Source organism: Desmodus rotundus, chromosome 6 (genome assembly GCF_022682495.2).
Source record: "Desmodus rotundus isolate HL8 chromosome 6, HLdesRot8A.1, whole genome shotgun sequence".
Classification (NCBI taxonomy): domain Eukaryota; kingdom Metazoa; phylum Chordata; class Mammalia; order Chiroptera; family Phyllostomidae; genus Desmodus; species Desmodus rotundus.
Window position 1 is genome coordinate 68,640,539 of NC_071392.1, and position 23,278 is coordinate 68,663,816.

Below are 23,278 nucleotides of genomic sequence, written 5' to 3' on the forward strand. Positions count from 1 at the left end.
TCAGTGGGGGCAGCAGATGACATTGAGTGAGCGTGTGTTCTTTGTGGCCATCACATTCAAAATGACTGAGTGAGCAGAGCCACAAATCTGCATCAAACTTTGCACTAAGCTTGAACATTCCTCTGGGGAAACTATTCTGATAATTCAGAAGGCCAGAGGTATGGGCAACTGGTGACTGGCAGCTCCACCACGACAACATGCCTGCTCACGCATCACGTCTTGTGCAGAGTGTTTTGGTGAAACATCAAATCACCCAGGTGACTCAGCCCGCCTACAGACAGCCCAGACTTGGTGCCCTATGACTTCTGGCTTTTCCCAAAACTAAAATCACTTTTGAAAGGGAAGAGATTTCAGATCTTCAATGAGATTCAGGAACATATGATGGGGAAGCTGATGGCAATTGGGAGAATTTTGTGAGGTCCTAAGGTGCCTACTTTGAAGGGGACTGAGGCATCACTGTCCTATGTAAAGTGTTTCTTGTATCTTGTATCTTCTTCCATAAGTGTCTCTATTTTTCATATTACATGGCTAGATACCTTCTGGACAGACATATACATACCACACACACATACACACAGACATACACTATTTTCTTAGCGCCTACTACAGAGCTACATGCTTTAAAGCATAATCTCTCCTCACAGCTTCTCAAGATAGTTATTTTCACTTTACAAATAAGAAAAACAAAGCTAAGAATTTAGACCACTTGCCAAAGTTCACAAAACTCGACAGTAGTAGAACTGAATCTTAAACCAAGGCATAGTCACTTATATCGGACCATCAGAGGAACTAGGAGGACACAAATACTCCAAGGAAGTGGAGTTAGAAGTGGAGAAACCAGCTGGTAATAGAACAAGCACATGTTCCCTAAGAGAAGTAGGCAGGTGAAGGCTGGCAGAGCCTCCATAGCGTCAGAGTTCTGGAATGTCTGTTACAGAGGGTCTCTTCCAGAGATGATCATCATCCAATTCGGAACTTGAAGGGGCCTACAAATGTCACACCATGGTTCTCATTCGTAACTTTCCATGAGGTTCCCTATTCCTTCTAGCCATGAACTGCACTAATCTGAGTACATCATATTTTTCACCAAACAAAAAGTATAAACTTTCGACAGCAATGCCTCTCTGTATGAATGACTATAAACACATTTCAAAGCAACCAGGATTTTTTTTAATTAGAAAGGATTAATTAGTTTGGAAGAAGTAAACTAATAGCTAATCTTCCCTATTCACTCACTGAAAGCAATCCCTTGACGAACTATACTGGGAACAGTGCCGAACATAAAATAAGCACTCAGTGAATAATTGCTCATCAATCAACCTTGGTATTAACTGTCAGAATCAGGGAAATGGACTAGCTGACAAAGTTAATTTCAACTAGAATGAATGTACAATTATGTGAGAAAGGGAAACTTGCTTTGATTATTTCAAATAACTATGTTTAATTAAATAATGTACTTTTAAAATCATCTGGAAATATGTAATCACAGTCCAGCTGTATTCAAAGATAATATTTTTGTTAAAAAACATAAGACATTAAACTTTCTTTTTTTAAGCCACAAATAAGCTCTTGGTTTCTGGAAATATTCTTGCTTAGTAATTGTACAATTACTCAAAAAATAATGTTTTTGTAAGTCTATGACTAACATATTCCAATTTTCAAATTTCTACAAAAGCATTAGTGAACACCCCTCAGTTACCTTTGTTTAATAATTGTGATTTTTAACCACCTGTAGAAAGACTTACTTGCCCTCCCACTTTGATTTTAGGTTCTTCTAAAAGATGGTCCCATAGGAAAATACTTTGTTTGCTGGTGAGAGGACGATAAAAGACAGACTAACTTGATTTTGAGGATTTATAGGTTATCTTCTTTGTCAGACACACACTTAGCAAAAATTTCTACGTGAAGTGTTTACCTCCTTTAGGGTCTTGTCTGTGCTAGAGGATGGGCAAGTGTGGAAGGACCACACTTAATCACTCAGAGGAGGTAGGTCATCAGCCCCTCTAGTTACTTATGGACCTACTCTTTTTATGTTTAAGGATAACTACATTAATACTAGGAACATCAAGTGGTGTTTTGCAATTTCCTCAGTGTGCTGCCTAAGGAACAGAACAGATGTCCCTATGCATAATCTCATTTAGGAAGATTGAACTTGAATTAGGAAATACAGGGTGGGGCACAAGTAGGTTTACAGTTGTTCATTTGGAAAATAATAACTAATAAATAATAACACAAGAATAAACTCTGTTTTGTGTCCTCACCACTGTAAACCTACTTGTGCCCCACCCTATACTCAGTCATTTAAGGGAAAAGATGTTATCGAATCCTTTACGTACACCAGTTTTAATTTATGTATATCCGAAGGAAAATTTAAGCTTTTAAACTTTACAGCTCATTTTCCTTAACAAGCTAGAACTTATCAAAAACAAAAACCTGTCCCTAAGGTTGTCAAATTGTTCGTATGGACATTACATATGTAATATTAGGCAAATAAACTAAATGGATATGAACATGAACATTAAAACCATAACTTAAACTACTGAGCATAAATAATTTCAGTGAAAGAGTCCCCACTTATGTAACATTCACTAAATGTCCAATTTATGATTTGCCAACTACATAAAAAAGTAAAGAGGCTAAATAATGACTTAGCTTGTTATATTTCAGCTTTGCATTTGATCCAGAAAAAGATTATTTATCCTCTCCAAACAAACAGGTTACACAAGAAGCAAAGTTATTTCTACTGAATGGACATGTTTATCTTACCTGCTACCCTCATGTTTGGTTTTTCAGCCTTTGGCACTTTTCATTAAAAAAGCTCCTAAAATCAAAAGAAAAGGCAAACAGCATTAGGTCTAGAAGGGACATTCCTTCTTAGGTTGAATCTGAAGTGTATGCATTAAACTAAGTGTCCCGACATTCCACGCATTCTAGAAATATTGACATCTAATGACAAAGCTCTCAAGACTGGTGTGTCCCCTGCTGCTGGACCATGGAAGCTACTGAGGGGAGAGTCATGTCCTCCACTGTGTCCCCCAGCTCCCAGCTGAAGGAACAAACGCGGGGAAACCAGCCATCAGGTTTGTGAAGGGGAACTTGGGATATTTAGTTCCAAACTTTCAATTTGCAACTGAGGGTCCAAGAGGTTAAGCTGCTCATCCAGTCAGTCAGGAACAAATGACTTGCAGAAGGGGTCCGGGGTTAAAGGTCTGCCGCCCCTGCTGCAGGGCTCACTCCACCACAGGCTGCCGCTTCTTTTTCACTGTGACATAATTCGGGTGTCATTATGATCAGCACTTACAGAAAAGCCTTCCTATTTTAATACCAGGCTTCTCTTTCTCTTCATGTTTTCAGTTTCAGTTTATAAAAAAATATATTCACAAGTATAGAATCAAAATTTTAATACTGCAGCAATTATTATTGACAGTGTATGTATGTTAACCATCAGTGAAGAAATTATCCTGTGGTATTATCTGAATAACAACAAATAGATACTGGGAAAAATTCTGTGTATGTATATTTCTCTCCTAAGAAATAACTCAAGTAAAATTTTAAAAAGCCAATGGAAAAGCAAGTAAATGTGATTAACAGGAAGTTCATGCCCAAGTTTAGTTAGACAGCTTGTCTACTCAATCTATTGTACAGGAAAGGAATTCAAAAGGAAATTTTGATTAATGAATCGCATTAATCAAAAATACATCTTGCCCAGGCTGGGCTGGTGTGGCTCAGTGGATTGAGCTCCGGCCTGTAAACTGAAAGGTCACTAGTTCAATTCCCAGTCAGGGCATGTGCCTGGGTTTCCGGCCAGGTCCCTACTTGGCAACCCATCAATTTATCTCTCGAACATGGACATTTCTCTGCCTCTCTTTCTCCTTCCCTTCCCCTGTCTCTAAAGATAAATTTTAAAAAATCTAAAAATGTACATCCTTATTTTAGACTGTATTTTCATACTGGTGTTTGATGAAGTCTGATCTAATGATACACAGATCCTGCTTCAAATAAAAACAATGCCCCACCCACTGAAAGGAAGTGAGACCTGCAGTTTTCTTCTTCACCCACTGGGAGTAAGCGGGGTGGGGGGCATGCAAAGCGTCAATGCCCTGACGTGAACTTCTTTATTCTGCCTAATCACCCGGAAGAACATACCAACATGTTGACCTGATACTGCATTAAGCATTACTGATTTATTTTCCTTTGTGAGTTATCTGAACACATGCTACATAACAGGGAAAGTCAATGTTCTGCATCTACTTAAGCTAACTACTTAGCCACAAGCTTGGAACATACGAAAGGAAAGAAGAGATTCTGAAGTATCCACAAACCATCACATAACAGCAGAAAAATATCCTCGGCTTTTCAAATGAAAACTCCAAGTGCTTATAAACCCTGTTTCGACTTCTAGCAAAAATGGACACGAGGTTCATAACACCCACATGCTTTTCCTCCCAGCTAATGTTCCAGAATAACTCTTTATCTGAGTGTGACCTAGGAAAATTTCTTTGAAAGTGTGATAAGAAGTTGGGCAGACAAGGCCGTGCTATTTCACTGTTTCCATTACTTGCTGAGGGGGCCACACCTGCGCAGTTACAGTCACTGCCTCACACGCCTGCTGTCTCTGCGCTGCCTAACAAGCCTGCTTCTAGACTGGTCACCAGTTAAGACCGTGATATAAGCAGCTACAACTGTCTGGCTTAATTGATGTTTTCCATTAAATTTGTCAGGGAATAACATTTAGTAAAATCTCTAAATTAAATTCTCATCAAATTTCAGTTCTAACACATTTTAATTAGTTTGCTTAAGAAGCTAATTAGTTTTGTAAGAATGTAAATCAGCATAAGGAAAGATTATTGAATATATCTGAGAGCAAATCAAGGAGCATCAGTTTACGATGTGCTGATTCCAACTCCTCTTCTTAGGAGGACATTTAAAAACAAGGAACATCATTACACATGATCTTACAGCGGGGGGGGGGGGGGGGAGTAAAACAGTGGGATCTTGTGTAAACTGGAGGCTGAACCTCCATCAAGGAGGGACCAAACTGGTCCAGAGAACGCGAACGCCACAATGAAAGTGTAAAGAGGCCTCTGCTAGAAACGCAGATCTTGTTAATCCAGAAGCTACAAGTAAAGAATTTATCATTTTTCTTATATGTTCATTAAAAGGTAGAAATATAGAAATTAGATCCACTTACTGAAACTAGAATACTGACGGTAGGGAAAACTATTTTGGGGCAGATTAAAACAAAAACACAAAAACAACCCTGAGAGTACATTTGTGAAATACATATAGGCCAAAATAACAAGTTTCACTGTTTTAGATAAATGACTGAACCAGATCGGGTTGCTAACAGGTAAAGTGCAGAGTCACCTGAGAATCCACTGCAAGCAAGGTCACCACGAGGCCCTCCGGCAGTGAGACACTGTCCTGGATAAACACTAATTAAGAATGTGACCTAGCCCCAGCCTGAAGAAGAGAGCCTAAATTAGGGTCTCAAAACGACACACACCGTATTGCTTTGAATGTCTTATAATTTAAACACTTCCTTCAGCCCAATTATCTACTTTAGTCTAATTTAGGGAAGTTGTGTGAAAATCAGGCCCAATGAGCAGGTACCGTCCTGGAATCAAACACCACCAGGAAAAACAGATAAATGCACAGGTCGATCCTTTCACTCTTTCCTTGACAAATGGACTCCAGCTGCATCATTTGAATTACGAGACCACCATTCTATATAAACAAAATAAATCATAAAAATAATCATTTACCAAGGAGGGGAAGGTCTTGGCAGTCCACATAAACCAGGAAAGAATGCATACCGCAGAGGAATTCACACACCTTCTGATTCTACGTAATCTTCCCAACAGCCCTCCAGTGTAGTGGGCATTAGCACGGCATTATAGATGAAGTCAAGGGATTTGTCTAAGGTCGTATGAAGGACACGTAAGAAGCTGATGCTACAAACAAATCCACTTCTCTTCCACCCCCGCAGCTCACTGACATACTCTAATATAAGGAACTTGTTGACAAAATTCCATGCCAATCAATCTGGCTTTTGCAAATTGCTCTGGGAATTGCTAATCTCTGCTGCCAACCCCACTCCAGAGATGTGACAAAATGACTAAGCATGTGTATTAGGACCTTCCTCAAAGAGAGAAGAAAGTGAAGCACACAAACACATCTGTTGATGTATTTAATATTAATGGTAACAATTAAACCAGAAAGAAATACTACAAATTAAACTTCATAAATATAAAGAAACTATGCTGACCAAATGCAATCTTAAATGAATCAACTGAGTGAAATGTGTATGATTCACTTAATAGTCATGTGAACTGGGGCTTTTCAAGAGGACTAAGAAAAAAAGGTCAAAGCACAAGCAGGTACATTTAAAGTATATTGAGGCCCAGAAATGGTTAATTATGTGTCAACCTGACTGGGCCATGGGGTGTCCAGATATTTGGTTTAACATTATTCTGGATGTCTGTGAAGGTGTTTCTAGATAAAACTTGAGCATGGCTGTTTGCCCTCCTCAATGTGAGTGGGCCTGGGGGCCTCAACAGAACTAAAAAGTCTGAGGAAGGGAGAAATGACCCTGTCTTCTGTCTTTGAGCTGGGACATTGGTCTTCACCTGCCTTCTGACTTGGACTGAAACTTACACCATCAGTCCTCCTGGTTCTCAGGCCTTTGGATGGGGATCAAAACTCTACCACCGGCTCTCCTGCTTGTTGACTGCAAATCCTTTGATTTCTGTCTCCACAACTGCGTGAGCCAATTCCTTATGGTATCCACCTATTATCTCTCTGTCTCTGTCCCCCGCCTCCCTCTCTTATTGCTTCCGTTTCCCTGGAGAGCACAGACTACACAGGCCTCCTCAAAATCAAAATGTAAAAGATTAAATTTTCATTCCAAAACAGTGGTCATACTGAAATCAAAAAAGGATAATGCAACGAAGTCACTCAATTTTTCTGATTTTATGTAGAAACACGAGTATGCAATTAAAAATTATTGGCAAAAAATACCTGAAAGGGTCAGGCCAGTTTCCCAGCCCGCCAGACAGCTCATGACCCAGTCAGGCCAGTTTCCCAGCCCGCTGGGCTGCTCATGACTCAGTAGTCTGGACTCAATTGACAGCCCGCAGTTCAATAGAAACTCTCTCCCACCTCCCAAAATAGACACCTGGCACCAGCCACAGAAAGGTGGTCAGACTGATCCTCCTGTACCTGGGAACAGCCCGCCCTTTACCTAACCCATTGTCCCAGCTCACATCCTGAAACCTTGAGGTACCCACCCAGAAGAGCAAGAGACTAACCCCTCCGCTCACAAACCCTGTGCTTTTTCTTTTAAAAACCCCACTCCTGCCTCTCTCCAGGGCTGCAGTCGGTCCAGACTCAGCCCGCCTGCAAGCGCAGCATCAAATAAAGGCACTTGGATCAGATCATCCGGTTCCTCCTGCCTCTATTTCTCACACATTTCCAACAATACCTTTATTTATGTAAATAAATTAAAGCAATTGCTGGCAAACTTTTTCTGTAAAGGAGCCAGGTGGTCAGTACTTTGGGCTTTGTGGACCACACAGTCTCTACTGCAATGTCTATGCCCAGCGCTGTAGCTGGAAAGCAGTCACAAACCACACACCAACCCCGGGACCCAAGTGTGCTGTGATCAGACTTAACTTAAGGACACTGAATTGGAATTTCATGAAATTGTCACATATTAAAATACCATTTTCTTTTGATTTTTTAAAATCACTTAAAAATGTAAAAACCAATCTTGGCCGTGGGTCATACAGAGCCCATGGGTTGTAATTTTGCCAACCTGAGATAGAGGAATAAATGATAAAATTTAAAATATTTTTAAATTAGAGAAACACACTTTGCTGACCATATCAGCAGCACCAGGTGGAGACATGTCCACAGTCCTGGAGTTGATGGGGCTGTTTTACACTACCAGTTTGGGGAAGAAAGATGGAAGCCGTTCTGAAAGAACTTACACTGGCTACAGCTAAAGGGGATGGGAGAAGGTGAGGTACAGCTAGTTCTGGGGATAGGTGCAGAGTCCCTAAGGAAGAAGTGTTTGCTCTTTAGGGTTGGTGGGCAACCGTCAGATCACCTGTAAGCAGGAAGAACAGGCACCGGTGGGGGCCTACTGGACTATTCTGTCTAGATGGGGAAAGAGCCACCTGGCAGTTAATTCAAATGATCTCACCTTTAACTGGAACATAATCAACAAAAGAAAAAAGCAAACAAAATATAACCAGAGACACTGAAGTTAAGAACAATCTAACAATAGCCAGAGGAGAGGGGAGAAGGGTTTTCAGGAACTACTATAAAGGACACATGGACAAAACCAAGGGGGAGGGTGGAAGCAGGGGAGGGAGGTGGGTTTGGCTGGGGTGGGGTAGGGGTGGGGAGAAAAATGCAGACAACTGTAATTGAACAACAATAAATAATTTAAATATTGAAAAAAAAGTGTCAACACACTGTCAGGGATGAGCTGTCCTCTGTCGCTATTGCCCTGCAGCTACTTGTTAACTGATCAACCTCTCTTATGTCCTCCTTGTAGCCTGCAGCCTCCTGTAATTCAATTTAGGACCCCTCGGAATTTTGCTTGTCATAACCAAACCTGACCACACACACTACAATTCTGGGAGCAAAAGTATTTCAACATTGTTCATTTCAATGTCAAGAATTCCGTAGCTACAGCTCCCTCAATCAATGTGAATTAGCTAGACACCTCAAGTTCTTACCTCTTTGGAAATTTGAGATATCAGATTTCTGAAATATTTCAGTTGATCAACAAGCACTTAACTATGTACGTACTTCCAGGGATTAAAAACTAAATGGGCATGGGCTCTGCTTCCCCTCGGTACACTAATATGGCTAAGGAACTTTCTCCTGACCAAGTTTTTTCATTTTCCAAGCTGATGTAAGGAAGCACCATGGGCAGGTAGGGCGATGCTTCACTGAATCTTCACTAGCACAGACAGATTTGTTTTCACCCCCAGATGTCTCTCCTCCCATACCCAACATGCCACAATATCAGCACTCTTTTTCAGCTGGCAGCCAGAGTTCAGGTTTACTCTGACACAGATTTGGTGCTTGACCCTGATCATCACCACTATATCCTAAAACTACGCAAGACAGGACAGTAGATGGCTGGTATATATGCTTATAAACAGCTAGCTGGCCTTAATGAGGGTTGGGGGATGATAAAGATAAAAATAAAATGATCAAGCCACACCCAATGTCAAACTAACATTAAGTATTTCAGGGGACTGGAATTCCAAATGGAACGCACTACAGTGCAAAGAAGCTAGAAATAAGGCTTCTGAACTAGACCATCAACCGGTAAATGACTGGAAATGGGTAGGATGAAAATAACATGGGCCAAACTGGAGTGCCTTATAGCCTACAATACAGCTAAACTGCATTTTAAAACAGTCACTAGTACAATCATCATTACAAATAAATGCCAAGTAAGGACACCTTATATTAAAGTTTATTATAAACAAATATTGTACATAGTAAAAGGTCTGAAGAACTGTACTATAATTCTTTTATTTCATTGCTTCTATGCTTCCTAATAACCTTTTATCATAACAAAGAGGAGCTTGTGGTTCCCTGTTTTACTGATTCTGAAGTGCACATTACTTCCCTCATTTAACACGTCTAAGTCAGGGCTAGATCTACATTTTTTTCTTAATGTATAAAATATGGTGTACCTCACAAACACCTTAGATTCAAGGAGACATCAAATCTGTTTTTCTGCAGCCCTAACTGCAGAAATGTCACCCACAGCATGAACACCACAACTGCCGGCTTTTTTCAACACAAACTCCTCAGCCCAGAATCCCTAGGAGCAAGGATTAAAACTCTGGCCTGGTTTGGGAGCTCCACACTGATTCTCTCTCAAGCTCAGATCTGAGAACTTCAGATCCACATCAATCCCAACACACAGACAAATTTAGGGGAATTAAAAAAAAAGTGAGGCAGATCTAGGCCAAAAAAGCCCAAAGGTAAAATTCATATGATGAGAACTTACATTCTTTCCTTTACAATGAATGGCAATGAGCCTGACTCTGGGCCAGGTCCCGTGTGGGGGTGAGGAGAGGCCTCCGTTGAATAAATCTGGAGAGAAGATGCTGAGAAAACTCCTGTTTGCTATGGTTACAACAGTGTTAGATAAAAATTACCCAGATGTTCGCTTGCAGTTTTTCTTCATCTACCAAAGCAGAATTTTACTTAAAAAGTCATAATCCAGTTAAAGAAATGAAAGGGTGACAGATTTGTGTAACCAAGAGCACAAAATATCTCCAAAACAGAAAACAAGACAAAAACGACCTTTAGTTCTGCCTGCTCCTTCAGTTCTACAACTGTCCATTAAACAGTTGTAACATAAAGTAATTTAATCTTACACTGTGCCATCCATCTAGGAGAAGGAAGATGAAAGGACAGCAATAAATAGATATCATAGACAACACTGGCACAAATAAAACTAAATACATTTTAACTATAAGTTGAATATAAGTAGGGTAAAGAAGTATCCAGTTAATAAATTGCCACGAAAAAGAGAACAGAAAGAGGCACAAATTTCCATACAGTATAACTATCTTCATCTCATGGGAGTATTTTACATTATATGAGAAGTTACAGGTTCCTATTCTGAATGAATGGTTAAGAATCCCCCTACAAATCCACTGCCCTTTAGAGCTTTAAGTAGTCTGCAGAGCTGCGAGAGCAAACATAATTCTGTCAGTCAGAACTTCTACGTGAACAAATGTAGGAGAAGAGTGGTCCCATTTGCCCGAGAGTCCTGGACAGCTCACCAATTCTTAAAAACAAACAAACAAACAAGAACCCTGAATGCAAGTTGGCAGCCATTTGTAAAGAATGGGTGGTAAGAACCTTCTAGTGTAAAATTTTCTGAACCAATTTAAAAGTTCATTTTTATCAACCACAGGTTCTTCAAAACACACTTAATGATCACTTAACTGCATGTGATATCAACAGGTAGTACACCTGATTCCATGATACTACCTTTACAAACCTTGTAGAACTTAGGATGAAAACCCAGGAACCAACTCACTGCCGCAGATGTGCAAACCACTTTCCCTCACGCACACAAAAACGCCCCAGGGTTCACCAACGGATGAATGACTAAACAAAACAAGGCACGTATCCACAGTGGAGTATTATTCAGCTATAAAAGGAAGTCAGTCTTCGTACATACAACATGGGTGACCCATAAAACATAATGCTAAGTGAAATAAGTCAGACACAAATGACCACATATTGTATGACTCCATTTACATGAAATATGCAGAACAGGTAAATCCATAAAGACAGAAAGTGGACTAGTGGTTCCCAGGGGTTGGAGCAGGGGTGTCAAACGCATTTTCACTGGGGCCACATCAGCCTCGCAGTTGCCTTCAAAGGGCCGAAATAATTTTAGGACCATATAAATGTAACTACTCCTTAACTGTTCAGGGGTTGAAATTACATTTGGCCCTTTGAAGGCAACTGGGAGGCTGATGTGGCCCCCGGTGAAACTGAGTTTGACACCCCTGGGCTTGAGGAAAGCAGAGGTATAACTGCTTAATGAGGTTTGCTTTTGGGGTGACAAAAATGTTTTACAGCTGAACAGAAATATGACTGCACACTCTGTGAATGGACCCAATGTCAGTGAATTGTAAGTGACAAACTTTATGTTTGAGTTTTTAAAAAATGAAATGGAAAAAGAAAATTCAACACAGTAAAACTAGAAAAATCATGAACAGAAGCAAAAATTTGATTAGAAATAAGGAAAATGTAAGTAATATAAGAACAGTTTCAACCAAGAATACTGATGGAATAGTTGTGTAAATTCAGAGGTACTGGAACATTTAATTTCCTCCTCCAAAGGAAATTTGGCTGACTATATTTTAGGAGCTGAATAAAAATCATAAAACACTTATTTATTTATATATTCATTCATTTTTCTTTTATTGATTCCAGAGAGAGGGTAAGAGAAACATCCACGTGAGAGACAAACATCAATCAGTTGCTTCTTGCACAAGCCCTGACTGGGGACCGAACCCTCAACCCAGGCACGTGTCCAGATCAGAAGGGAGTCAGGACCTTTGGTTTCCGGGAGGGCGCCCAACCAACTGAGCCAAACCAGCCAGGGCAACCATAAAGCTTTTTAAAGTTTTAAGATCTTGAGAATTTTGCCCAATCTCCCCAATCAGATTAAGAGAACAAGGCATGCATGACATTAAATAGGCTGGCCAATCCTGTTCACGAAATAACAGAGTGCAGAGGTATTGTTTAAAATCCAGATTATCTGATCCCAAAGACAAGGATCCTTTGGGACTAAATTTGAGATAATTTTTTTGAGATAAATTTTTGCTATTGTGTTTACCTCTGAACTAGATGGATTTTTGTGATATCTAAGACCAAAATCTTTTGCTTCTTGCACCTTTCAGCTTCAGGAAATAAGTACAAAATGAAAAGAGAGACAGAGAGTCCTACTGCCTCAGATAGAGTAAAGGCACTTTCTGAGGGCCCAGGCTGCCTTACTCATAGCCGCCAGGGTAACTGCTAGCGCACAGTAGGAACTCTGACATTTTTAAATGAATATAAACATTTTTAAATACTGAGACTCACCAGGTAAGACCTAAAATATGTGGTGAAAATATTAGACTCTTACGATCCCCAACAGTGAGCACTACTTTTTTTTGGTGCCATTTAACAGTCTCTTAGCCCAACTGTGTTTTCCTTCTTAATGTATCTTCATTAATCACGAAGAGAGTGACGAGCTGACAATGCTTAAGGTAGCAATCTACATTAAAATTCTGTTAAAACATCCATTGAGTTTATTTTTAAAAGTCACTTTAACCCAGTTGTGCTTTATTCTTAATTTAACTCTCTTTTATTTATTTACTTTTAAATTTTATTTATTGATTTTAGAGAGAGAGAGGGAGACGGAGAGAAAAATCAATTTGTTGTTCCACTCACTCACCCACTCATTGGTTGGTTCTTGCATGTGCCCCAACTGAGGATCTAACCTGCAACCTTGGCGTATCAGGACAACATTCTAACTACTTGACGATCTGGCCAGGGCCAATTTAACTCCCTTTTAAACAGAAAGCCCCCTACATTAGGGATTTGAGGGGAACCTTGCCTGTGTCCTTTTTAAAAAGTTCACACGGTGACAGATGAATACTAATTAGTGGGGTGGTCACATATAAGTTATAAAAGTATCGAGTCACGCCATAACACACCTAAAACTAATATAGCTAATATAAGTAAGATGGTATACCAACTACACTTCAAAAAATAAATAAAAAGCCCCATTTGTGGATGATTCTGAAAGGGCCACAGGTTGAGAATCACTGCGTTGAACTTTTCTACTTCAAAAAAAACATGCTAGTCTTTAATATGCTGAGAAAACATCACACAGAATTTGTGAAACAAAGCTACTAACACCTGTATAAAATTGAAAAGAAATGTGACTTAATTAGTAAACGGAACTCTGGGCAGAAACTGGGCAGCCTTTAAAAGAGGTAGTGAATGTGCCCAAAGCCGGACACTGACTCTGCCAATTTCTTGCTGAATGGCCTAAGTTATTAACTTTTATTTTCAAAGTTAAATGGAGATCCCTTGGTACTCTGCAAAACCCTGTGTGAATAGTCACGTGCCGCTTAATGATGGGAACATGTTCTGAGAAATGTCTCATTATGCAATTTTGTCCTTGTGCCAACATCGTAGAGCGCACTTACACAAACCTAGATGGTCTAGTCTATGGTATGCCTTGGCTACGTATACAGCCTATTACCCCTAAGCTACAAAGCTATACAGCATGTTGCTGCACAAGCCAACAAATGAAGCACAAGATAAAATGATGCAATCAAGAGATGAGGTTGAGCCCTGGCCGGGTCTCAGTGTGTTAGAGCATCGCCCAACAGGCCAGGGTCAGGTTCAGGTTGGATCTCCAGTCAGGGCACATACAAGAAGCTCCACAAGTAAGTGGAATAACAAATTGATGTTTCTTTCTCTCTCTCACTCCTCTCTCTCTCCCCTCTTCTGTCCTTCCTCTCTCTCTCTAAAAATCAATACATTAGAGAGAGAGAGGAGGTGAACATGAGATACATGAGGCTACTGCAAGCGTAGTATGACATACTATTTCACAGCAAACCTTTTTTTAGTAAGTTACAAGAGTACATGCTAAAATAATGACAAAAAGTATAGGACAGTAAATACATAAACCAGTACATATTTATTATCATTATCAAATACAATAGTGTGTACTATACATACAGTTGACCATTGAACAGGGGTTTGAACTGGGAGGGTCCTCATATATGTGGATTTTTTTTTCAATAAATACAGTCGGCCCTTCACATCTGGGTATTCAATCAACTGTGGATCAAAACAGTGTATGTGGACTGAAACAGTGTATACAATCCACAGTTGGATTCTGCGGTTGGGAATGTGAAAATACTTTTTTCGATCTGCAGTTTGTGAAATCTGGGGTGGGAAAGCTGACTGTGGAAGTCAAGATTTACACCTGGATTTTCGACTGCGCGGGAATGGGAGCTCCTAACCCCGGGCGTTCACGGGTCAACTGTACGTGCTCTACTCTTACACTGCTGGCCGCACAGGCCTGTTTGCATCAGCATCACCTCAAACACGTGAGTAATGCTTTGCGGTATGATGTCACTAGACGATAGGAAACTTTTCAGCTCCATCATACTCTTCTGGGACATGGGTCCATAGCTGCTGGAAGCATCATTATGCAGCACATGACTGAAAGTCGTGTTTCCCCAAACTTGAAAAAGTGATAGAATACCATTAATGCCCCCAAGGCGGCCAAAGGATTTGGGACCTGCTGTGGACATCTGCCCCTAGGGGAGTTCATATTTTCTCTGTAAGTGTGGAAAGATACATAAAAGGATCTAGTCTTTGGGTTGTAAGAAACAAATGTGCCTATGAAATCACCTGGCACAGTTCCTGGTAAGCGATCTAATAGGGTCTATCTATATATACTTTTTTATTCCACAGCAGCCATCCTTCTTGATGTATCCATATATTTTTTAATAAGTAAAAAAGAAACAAAGAAAAGCTTCTGTCCACTCAACAGTGGTTCCGTATTGCACGAAACAATTTTTTAAGGTTGAGAATAAAAACACAAAAATCACAGCTGGATATATCAATATCAAACAGTCAATCCATCCCTGATATTGTTTGGATCCAGGGTCACTCATCCTCACACATGGTACAAACAGTGGGCACAGGCAACAAATGGGGTGAAAGAAAAAGAACGAACAGCCCATTCATCAACGACACCCAACAACAATGGGCTGGATAGTTTTAAAAATGAAAGTACGTCCAGTTTAAGAGACATTGAAACTTTACTACAAGTGAGCCAAGACGGCCCTCCACAGTGTTCCAATGCAACATCAACTCCATCCCTGCCTCTTCGAAGCACTTAGCCCTTATTTCCGAGCCGGTGCCCGTCGTGGAGCGCGCGCCCCAGGTGTCAGCCCCAGCGCGGAGCCCGAGCGCAAGGTGCAGGCGCAGCCCCGCCCTCCAGAGACCCGGAGGGGACACCTGGGGGGAATGACGGCGCAGGGGCGGCAGCCCGGACCCCCAGCCAGCCGCGCCCCGGTAGCCCTGGTCCTGCCCTCGTCCTCCCCCCGGCCAGACGCGCCGGGAGAACCAGGGCGCGCCGTGCGGCCAGGCCCCGGCGGCGGGGTCAGCGGAGGATGAAGGTGAAGGTGGGTTCCCCGCTCCTCAGAGCCTCCCTCCATCCTCCCCGCCCTGGGCCGCGGCTCCGTTCGCCTCCCCGACCGTCTCACCGGCCTCCCGCCCGCCTCTCCGCCAAGCTCGCCCGGATTCCGGCCTCCGCGCAGTCAGTCTCGCCGGAGGCCGACGGGAGCAGCCGCCGCCGCCTCCCGGTCGTTTCTCCGCTTCCTCCCGAGCTCCTCCGGCTTCCCTTCAGCCCCGCGAGTGGCCGGAGGAAGCCAGCTCGCCGCTGGGCCTCCTCCCCCGCTTCCCGCCACGACCAATGGGCCCCTGCCGCCGGGACGCCGCGCCCGCCCCCTGGCGGTGGAGGACCGAGCGAAACAAGCCGGAGGGAAAGGCCGGAGAGCCGAGGAAGGCGTCTGCGGCTCGGTCGGTGGCCCGGGTCCGGCGCTGCGCAGTGTGGCTCTGCCACGTGGGAGCCACGGCAGCGCCGGGTTGCACCGCTGGGGAGAGGAGAATGCGTCACGCCCTCCTCTCCCCAACCCCCAACCCGCGCACAGGCACTTTCGTAAGCTGATCATCCGGCAGAAACTTTAAAATAACCAGGCCCATTCTAAAGGTCTACTGGCTAGTTAGTATGAGATGGTCATAACAACCTACCACGTTAGTTACTTTTGACTCCTTAAGAGTTAGCTAACCTATCCTGAAAATACCATCTGGCCGCAGCACTGGAGCGCTGGTAACCTTAAATATTGCACTCAAGAAGAAAGTGGTGCCTATCTTTTGCACGTTATTTTGTTTCAATTATTTAGCAGTACAACAGTTGGAAATGTTTTTCTCCTCTACACAAATTCTTTCCATGATTTTATTGATGAATGGGTACTCTATGCAAACCCCACTGTACAAAACCTGACCCTAGAATAAAAACTTGTTTCGTAATTCATATCCATATTGCAGAAAAATTAATCATTATTAACTATCATTAAGTAGAATACCAGGACAATATGTGGTTGTCGAAATTGAGTGTCATTAAAAAAATAATAGGGCTTGAACATAGTAAGTACTGTAAAACTAAGCTTTTCTTCTAGAAATATAAAATGCAGGACCTAAAGAATAGCTGTGTATTTTGGAGTTTGAGTTCCATGTACCAGAAGGAAGCAACAAATGCGTTCTAAGAGCCTTCTTGGTGCCAGTTTGCTGGACATGTGTTGGGCCTTTGGGTATGTGTTCTCATTCACTGGTCACAACACAACCAAAGTAGATATTATCTGTGTAATCCTTTAAGAAATCAAAAAACCGAGATTCAAAAACTAAATTTAAATGACTTGCTTCAAAATACTGTATAGTAAGTTGTGAAGTTGGAATTCCAGCCTAGCTCCATTTATCTCCAAAAAGACACTTTGTTTCTTATCAAAAAACACATTTACTGTGCCCATACTTCCTCTACCTCCCCCTATCCCAGTGAAAGAATTAATGAAGTCTCTTGAGAAGGCAGGTCAAGCCATATTTGTGAAAGAGCTTTTTTGCTCCATAACCAAATTGGCCTGTGGGAAAATGACGTATGACATATTCTTACAGCACACTTGAAGCAATTTCTGGGCTGAAAGTGTGTTTACTGCCCTAATTCATCAATGACCATAATATATAACTTGGAACTCTTCGGTAGGCAATTAAGCTGATAATAGTGGGTCAAATGAAATAGTTGTTGTTTCACTGAAGTAGGAAAACAAATCAGAGTTCATAGCACAACTTGAGGATAAGTATTGTTTCATGAAACATTAGGTGTGGCTGAGGGTCTGGGTTACAATGTAAATTATATTTCTTAATATGAATTACAATGTATCAAAGTTGGTAAATCACTGCTTTAGAACACCTGGTAATCAAACAATTGTTTCACCTACCTACTTGGCAAAAAGTGTGGGAGGCAGTGAAAGTAATCAGGATAAAGGACTAACTCTAGTAACACTACACGTTTTTGCAGCCCCAGGAGGTTTAATTCAAAACAGGTGCTGCTGCGTTACGTCATAGATAATGATAATTTATATTGTAAAGCCAATATTTATTGCACATTTATAGTACACCAGGCTCTTATCCAAGCACTTTACATATATTTAATGTCACGGTAATTCTATAAATACAGAGGAGCAAAGTGTGAGACTGAAAGGGAAGTTGCCCAAGGTGCTATTGCTAGTATCTGGCAGAGCCAACATCCAAACTGACATGCCTACCCAGCCTCAAAGCCCATGCCCTGTGGGTATTTGAAAAGAAAATTCATTCTCTCTTCAACAGGTACAGAGTTTTATATAAAATTATAACATATTACACAATTTCTCATTGAAGGAGTATCTAATATTGTTAAATATAAAACTTGCTGAAAAGTAAAAAGCCTTGGAATATTTTTATCCTCATCCTCACCCAAGGATATGTTTATTGATTATTTATTAATTTATTTTTCCCTCACAGAAGGACTTTTTTTTTTTCTTTTAGAGAGAGAGGATTGGAGAGAGACAGACAGACATCAATCGGCTGTCTCTCTTATGAGCCCTGGTCAGGGACTGCTCATATGTCCCCCACTAAGGACCAAAACCACAACCCAGGCTTGTGCACTGAGTGGGAAATTGAACCCGAGACCTTTGGGTTTACAGACGATGCTCCAAGTGAGCTACACCCGCCAGGATGAGTCTCAGAATTTGAATTGGACCCGTTCACAAGTAGAATATGAAATTTGGCATCGGATTTCTGTATACTAACTAGTAGATTGTCTGCAAATATGATCACCAACAATTCCTTCCATTCCTGTAAATTCATGCCAACTTTACCATTAAAAAGGGGAGTCTGTACTCCCTCCTCTTCAACCCAGGCTGGCCCTGGACTTATTTTGACCCGTAGAACGCTGTGGAAGTGATGCTGTATGACTTCTGGGCTTTGCACTTTCATTCCACTGTCTTGGGATCTAGTCACACTGAAACGCCGACTGATTTACTGAATGAGGGGAAACTACATGAAGAAAGAGACACCACCTACTTAGGCCCTCACCATTCCAGCTACCCCAGCTGAGGTGTGAGTGAAGTCATCTTGCATGTTCCAGCCCCAGCTGAGCTCTTCACTGAGCACACACAACATGAGTGACTCCAGACAATTAGAAGTGGGGACTGCCCAGTTCAGACCAGCCAGCCCATGGAACCTTGAGACATAATTAAGTTGCTAAGTTTTGTGGTATCTTTGTATAAACAATAGATAACTTAAACTTGGAGGAAAAGGTTTGGGGTGGGGGCGGGGAGAAGATGACCAGGTCTGGGAGTAGGGTATAGGGGTATTTTACTATATTTAAGCATGTTTATGTTGGGTTATAAAGTCAAGCCTATAGAGAGATGGTCTGCAATGTGCCTAGCTTTTAAAGAACAGCCGGGGCGGGGGCGGGGGTGGGGGTGGGGGTGGGGAACAGAGGTAGAATAATTACAGCAAGAGTAAAAGTGTCAAATCTGATACCTATACTAGATTAAATATCTTACCCAGGTATGGTTTTAAAATTATTGTTCAAAATGTTCACAAAAATGTGCATTCAGACCTCTCAAACTTCATCCAGTCCATTGGTGTAACTGTGGGACAATATACTCCTCCCACCAGCTCTTCTCTTGCCAAGCCAGGCCAGTCGTCAGATGAGCCAGGTTGAATGCTAGGAGTCTATGTAGACTTCCAAATTCCCTACTTCTCTTTCTTTGCAGCTTGTGTTGGCCTAAGGAGCCAGCTGGACTTTTGCATAAAGGCCTCCCCCTAAATTCCCCTCCTTCCATCTCATCTTCTTTTTCTGTCGGGGAGAGGCTCCATACCCAGGTCTGTGTGCGAGGCTTTTCCCCGTTCTTGTAGTCCTTTGTGTCAGAGTCTCCACCTTTGTCTCACGTTACTCAAGTTGTTGCGGAAAGTCCGATGGATCAGAAGGAAAGACCTAGTGCCGTCCGAGTTGAGTACCTGCACTCAAACTCAAGTAGATAATGAAGCGCCCTTGAGACTCCCATACAACATTTTCTGTGCCTTAAATAGAAGACTCTGTGCAGAGATACTGTGTACATCAGTGGAAGAGAAGGTTGATGTTTATGATGAAGGACTGGGCCTTTGGAGGAAAATCACTCCTCATTCCCTTCAGTGCTAACACGGGAACCAAAGGCAGTCAGGGAGCGCTGGGAGTCTCCCACACTGGCCAAGATGGTACAGGGGGAGTTTCTGACACTGAGTGCACCAAAAGCTAGCGAGATGAATGGACAGGGCCTGAGAGTCCAAAACCGAGCAAGGTGAATGGGTCGGACCCGAGCACACCAAAAGAGAACAAGATAATCGGATAGGCTAAAAAGCCCTCCCTTCTCCTTCCTATAAGAACCACAGGCTTGAGCAGGAAGGGGGGATGGTCTTTTGGCACCAGGAGTCCACCGTTCTCCCAGGTGGGCACCTGAACAAACCTCTTTCCTTCTGCACCAGTACACGCCTCACGAGTTTGGCTTTCCTCGCGGCAAGCAGCCGAAACTGCGTTTCAGTTACAGCATCTGCAAATCAGCTTTGGAACCATTTGGGGGATGCTCAGTTTTAGGGTCACCATGACCCACTTGAACCTGCTCTTTTTGTGGTTAGCTATACCCATAAACTTTTTTATTTGTTAATAGTTGTATTTGTTTCAGTTTTTAGGTACCTGTAAGGGCAAAATAGTATGGTTTAAACGGAAATAACCACAGATTTCATGGCACGTTTGATACATTTAGTATTTTAACATAAATCTTATCATTTTAACCATTTTAAGTGTACAGTCCAGCGGTATGAAGCACATTCACACTTGTGTGCCTCCAGCACCACCATCCATCTCTAGGACTCTTTCCATCTTAATAACCTGAAATTCTGAACCCATTAAACAAAAACTCCCAATTGCTCTGGGCCTCCAGACCATGGAAACTACAATTCTGGTTTCTGTTTCTATGAATTTGGCTACTTTGGACACCCTAAATAAACAACATAGTGTAATTTTAAAAGCTGGAATGCCCACAGATTTCATAACAATATATTGATAGTTGATACATAAGCAACACAGTCTATATAAAATAGTGGTTTAACTTACACTGAAACGTAGCTAAGATACAATGTAATCATAACAAATGTATCTTTGCATGAAGAAGCACTCTAGTTTTCCATCTAACACTGTTTTTGTAGCCACATAAAAAATGATTCTAGATACCATAAAAGACTGAATTTTTCAATGATATCTTTGATTCTACTCTTTACAAGATACTGTTTTGGATTAGCTCTTTTAATAGACCTTGCAATGTGGGGCCATTGGGCATTTTTGTCTCAGAATAAATCAGAATAAATGATATACTGAATATGGTAGCCCACATCTAAATTATGTATTAGAATCATGACTATGGAAAAACTTACCTTTCCCTAAAATTATGTACAAGTGTGTATTAAATAATTATTAAGTGGTTTCTTTAGAAGAATAGTTTGTTTTTACTTTAAAATATTACCTCCTAGAAATATTTCTGACTCAGCATCATAATCTAAAAAATGCTTTTTGAAGTTTTTTATGATAATGTTACCTGTTTTTAGTGCCAAGCAAAGATGCAGAAACCATGGATCAGAGTGAACACACACACACACACACACATACACACTCTTTGCATATATACAATATACACATAGTCTATACAGTATTTTAAAGTACAGGGGTCCAACAGAAGTAATGCCTGCCTGAGTGTGGTTGGTAGGGTAATAATATGGGTGTAATAATTTATAGTTTTAATTTGAACATTTTGCCTAAAATGTCATATGCTGTGTTTGAGTGTGATATTGTTATGTTACAGAATTACATGCTTATGACTTTGTAATAAAAAAGAGGCATTATTTGTGCTAGGCCCTGTATATATTTATCAGACCTCGAGAGAAAATACTTTTTTTACTGCCACAGAGCAAATGGGAAAGTGTGACTACACCCCCAACATTCAATGGATTGTAAATGAATGATTGAATAAGCTTCACATTAAGTCATCCAAAAACACCAGAACACTCTGAGAGGAAGCAACTGAACAAAGTTTGTTTTCCTAAACTATAATTGCTTCAGCCTGTAACTTCAATTCTTGTTGAAGAACTGAATATGGAAACCTTGTAGTCTAAGCTCAAAAGGATTCACTGACAGTGTGGTATTTTTATTAAACATTACAATCTCCATTTTATTAAATAAAAATGAATTGTTCGCTTTGAAAGGCAAAGCAATAGGAATATGGGTAACAAAATAGTATCTAATTACTGTTACTGTATTAAGACCTGTAATGTAGCGGGTTTCATACTTACTAAACATAATTCACCAAAGCTCCAGAAGGTCAAAATCCTATGTGGTTACAGCTGGCCTAAGAAATACACAAGCAGCAAAACAAACAAAACAAACTCTCCATGCATTGTTGCCATCTTTGTGTGCTCTTTTCATGTAGTTTTATACACACTCTTAAATTTGTTCAAATTTTTCCTAAATATTGCTAATTTCAATATCACCTGTTCAGGGAATTCAGTGGAAATGTTGGAATCCCCCAGAAAATCCCGTTGACTTTCAAATCTTACGGGCTTTATGATTTGTGCAAGGCTGCATGATTTGCTCAAGGCTGTGTGTGCAAAATGTCCTTCTTGATATACCTGTGACCTAGATAAGGAAGTTGAATCAGCCTACATACCCAAATTTGTTTCAGTAACTGGATTGTCAATTTCTATTGGCGTTCCTTCACTACCCCCTTCCCCAAAAGTTACCACATCTGAGCTGCTCTGACCTTGTATCATGATCAAATATGAAAGGATACTTATGAGCCCCTAAGCTGTTCATTTTTTGCACTTTTATTTTGAAACATTTCTTGTAGAACTGATGTGGCCTCACTGAGGTTTGGTACATATTTTTAAGTGTAATTTATTTACCCAGAGAAGTTCTGCTCAAATATAGCATCTGGTATTTTGTAGAGTTCTATCCAATAGTCAAATTTTCCATCTCTATTCATGAAGCAAGAGCCAGGGAAATTGCTCACTTCACTTTACAAAATCAGGAGTAGAAAATTTAACTTTCAGTTTCCATAGATTCCAAAATAATGTCACCTTTCCAAATTCCCCTTCTCTTCTCCACCTCCTGACCCCATCATTGTTTAACGTATTGAAAAGCCTGAGATGGGGGAGTTGGGTTGGATTTGGTGTCAGACAGATGAATTTAGATCCTACGTCTCCTTATTACCAGCTGCTAAGTGACCTCAGACAAAGTGCTGAGTCTGCCTAAGTCAGTTCTCTCCCTGTAAATGGGAACAATAACAATTCATTCACAGAGTTTTTTAGTCTTTTTTTTTGTCATTTTCTTTTTGTAGTAGTAGTGGTAGAGAACATTTAGTGTAGTTTTTAGTGTAGGAGATGAAACTCATTTGCTACATATGACCCCAGAGAATTCTTAAATATTCTTATCCCTTGATCTGCATGCTAAACCTTGGTGAAATATCTGTTTACCACTGTAGGCCACCAATTGTCCTGGAACTTTGCATGGTGTTTC

At 41.1% G+C, this 23,278-nt stretch overlaps 1 protein-coding gene across 1 annotated transcript in view; it reads right to left on the reverse strand.

Annotated features, from left to right (window-relative positions):
- The window catches only part of FAM3C (FAM3 metabolism regulating signaling molecule C), a 50,041-nt gene extending 34,062 nt beyond the window's left edge, over window positions 1-15,979 (reverse strand). Inside the window, exons 1-2 of the mRNA XM_024555164.3 lie at window positions 15,840-15,979; window positions 2,767-2,821 (exon numbers count right to left, since the gene is read on the reverse strand). Of these exons, the coding sequence (XP_024410932.2) occupies window positions 2,767-2,779 (13 nt within the window). The 5' untranslated portion in view covers window positions 2,780-2,821; window positions 15,840-15,979. The remainder of the gene's footprint in view (window positions 1-2,766; window positions 2,822-15,839) is intronic.
- Between the last annotated feature and the right edge of the window lie 7,299 nt (window positions 15,980-23,278).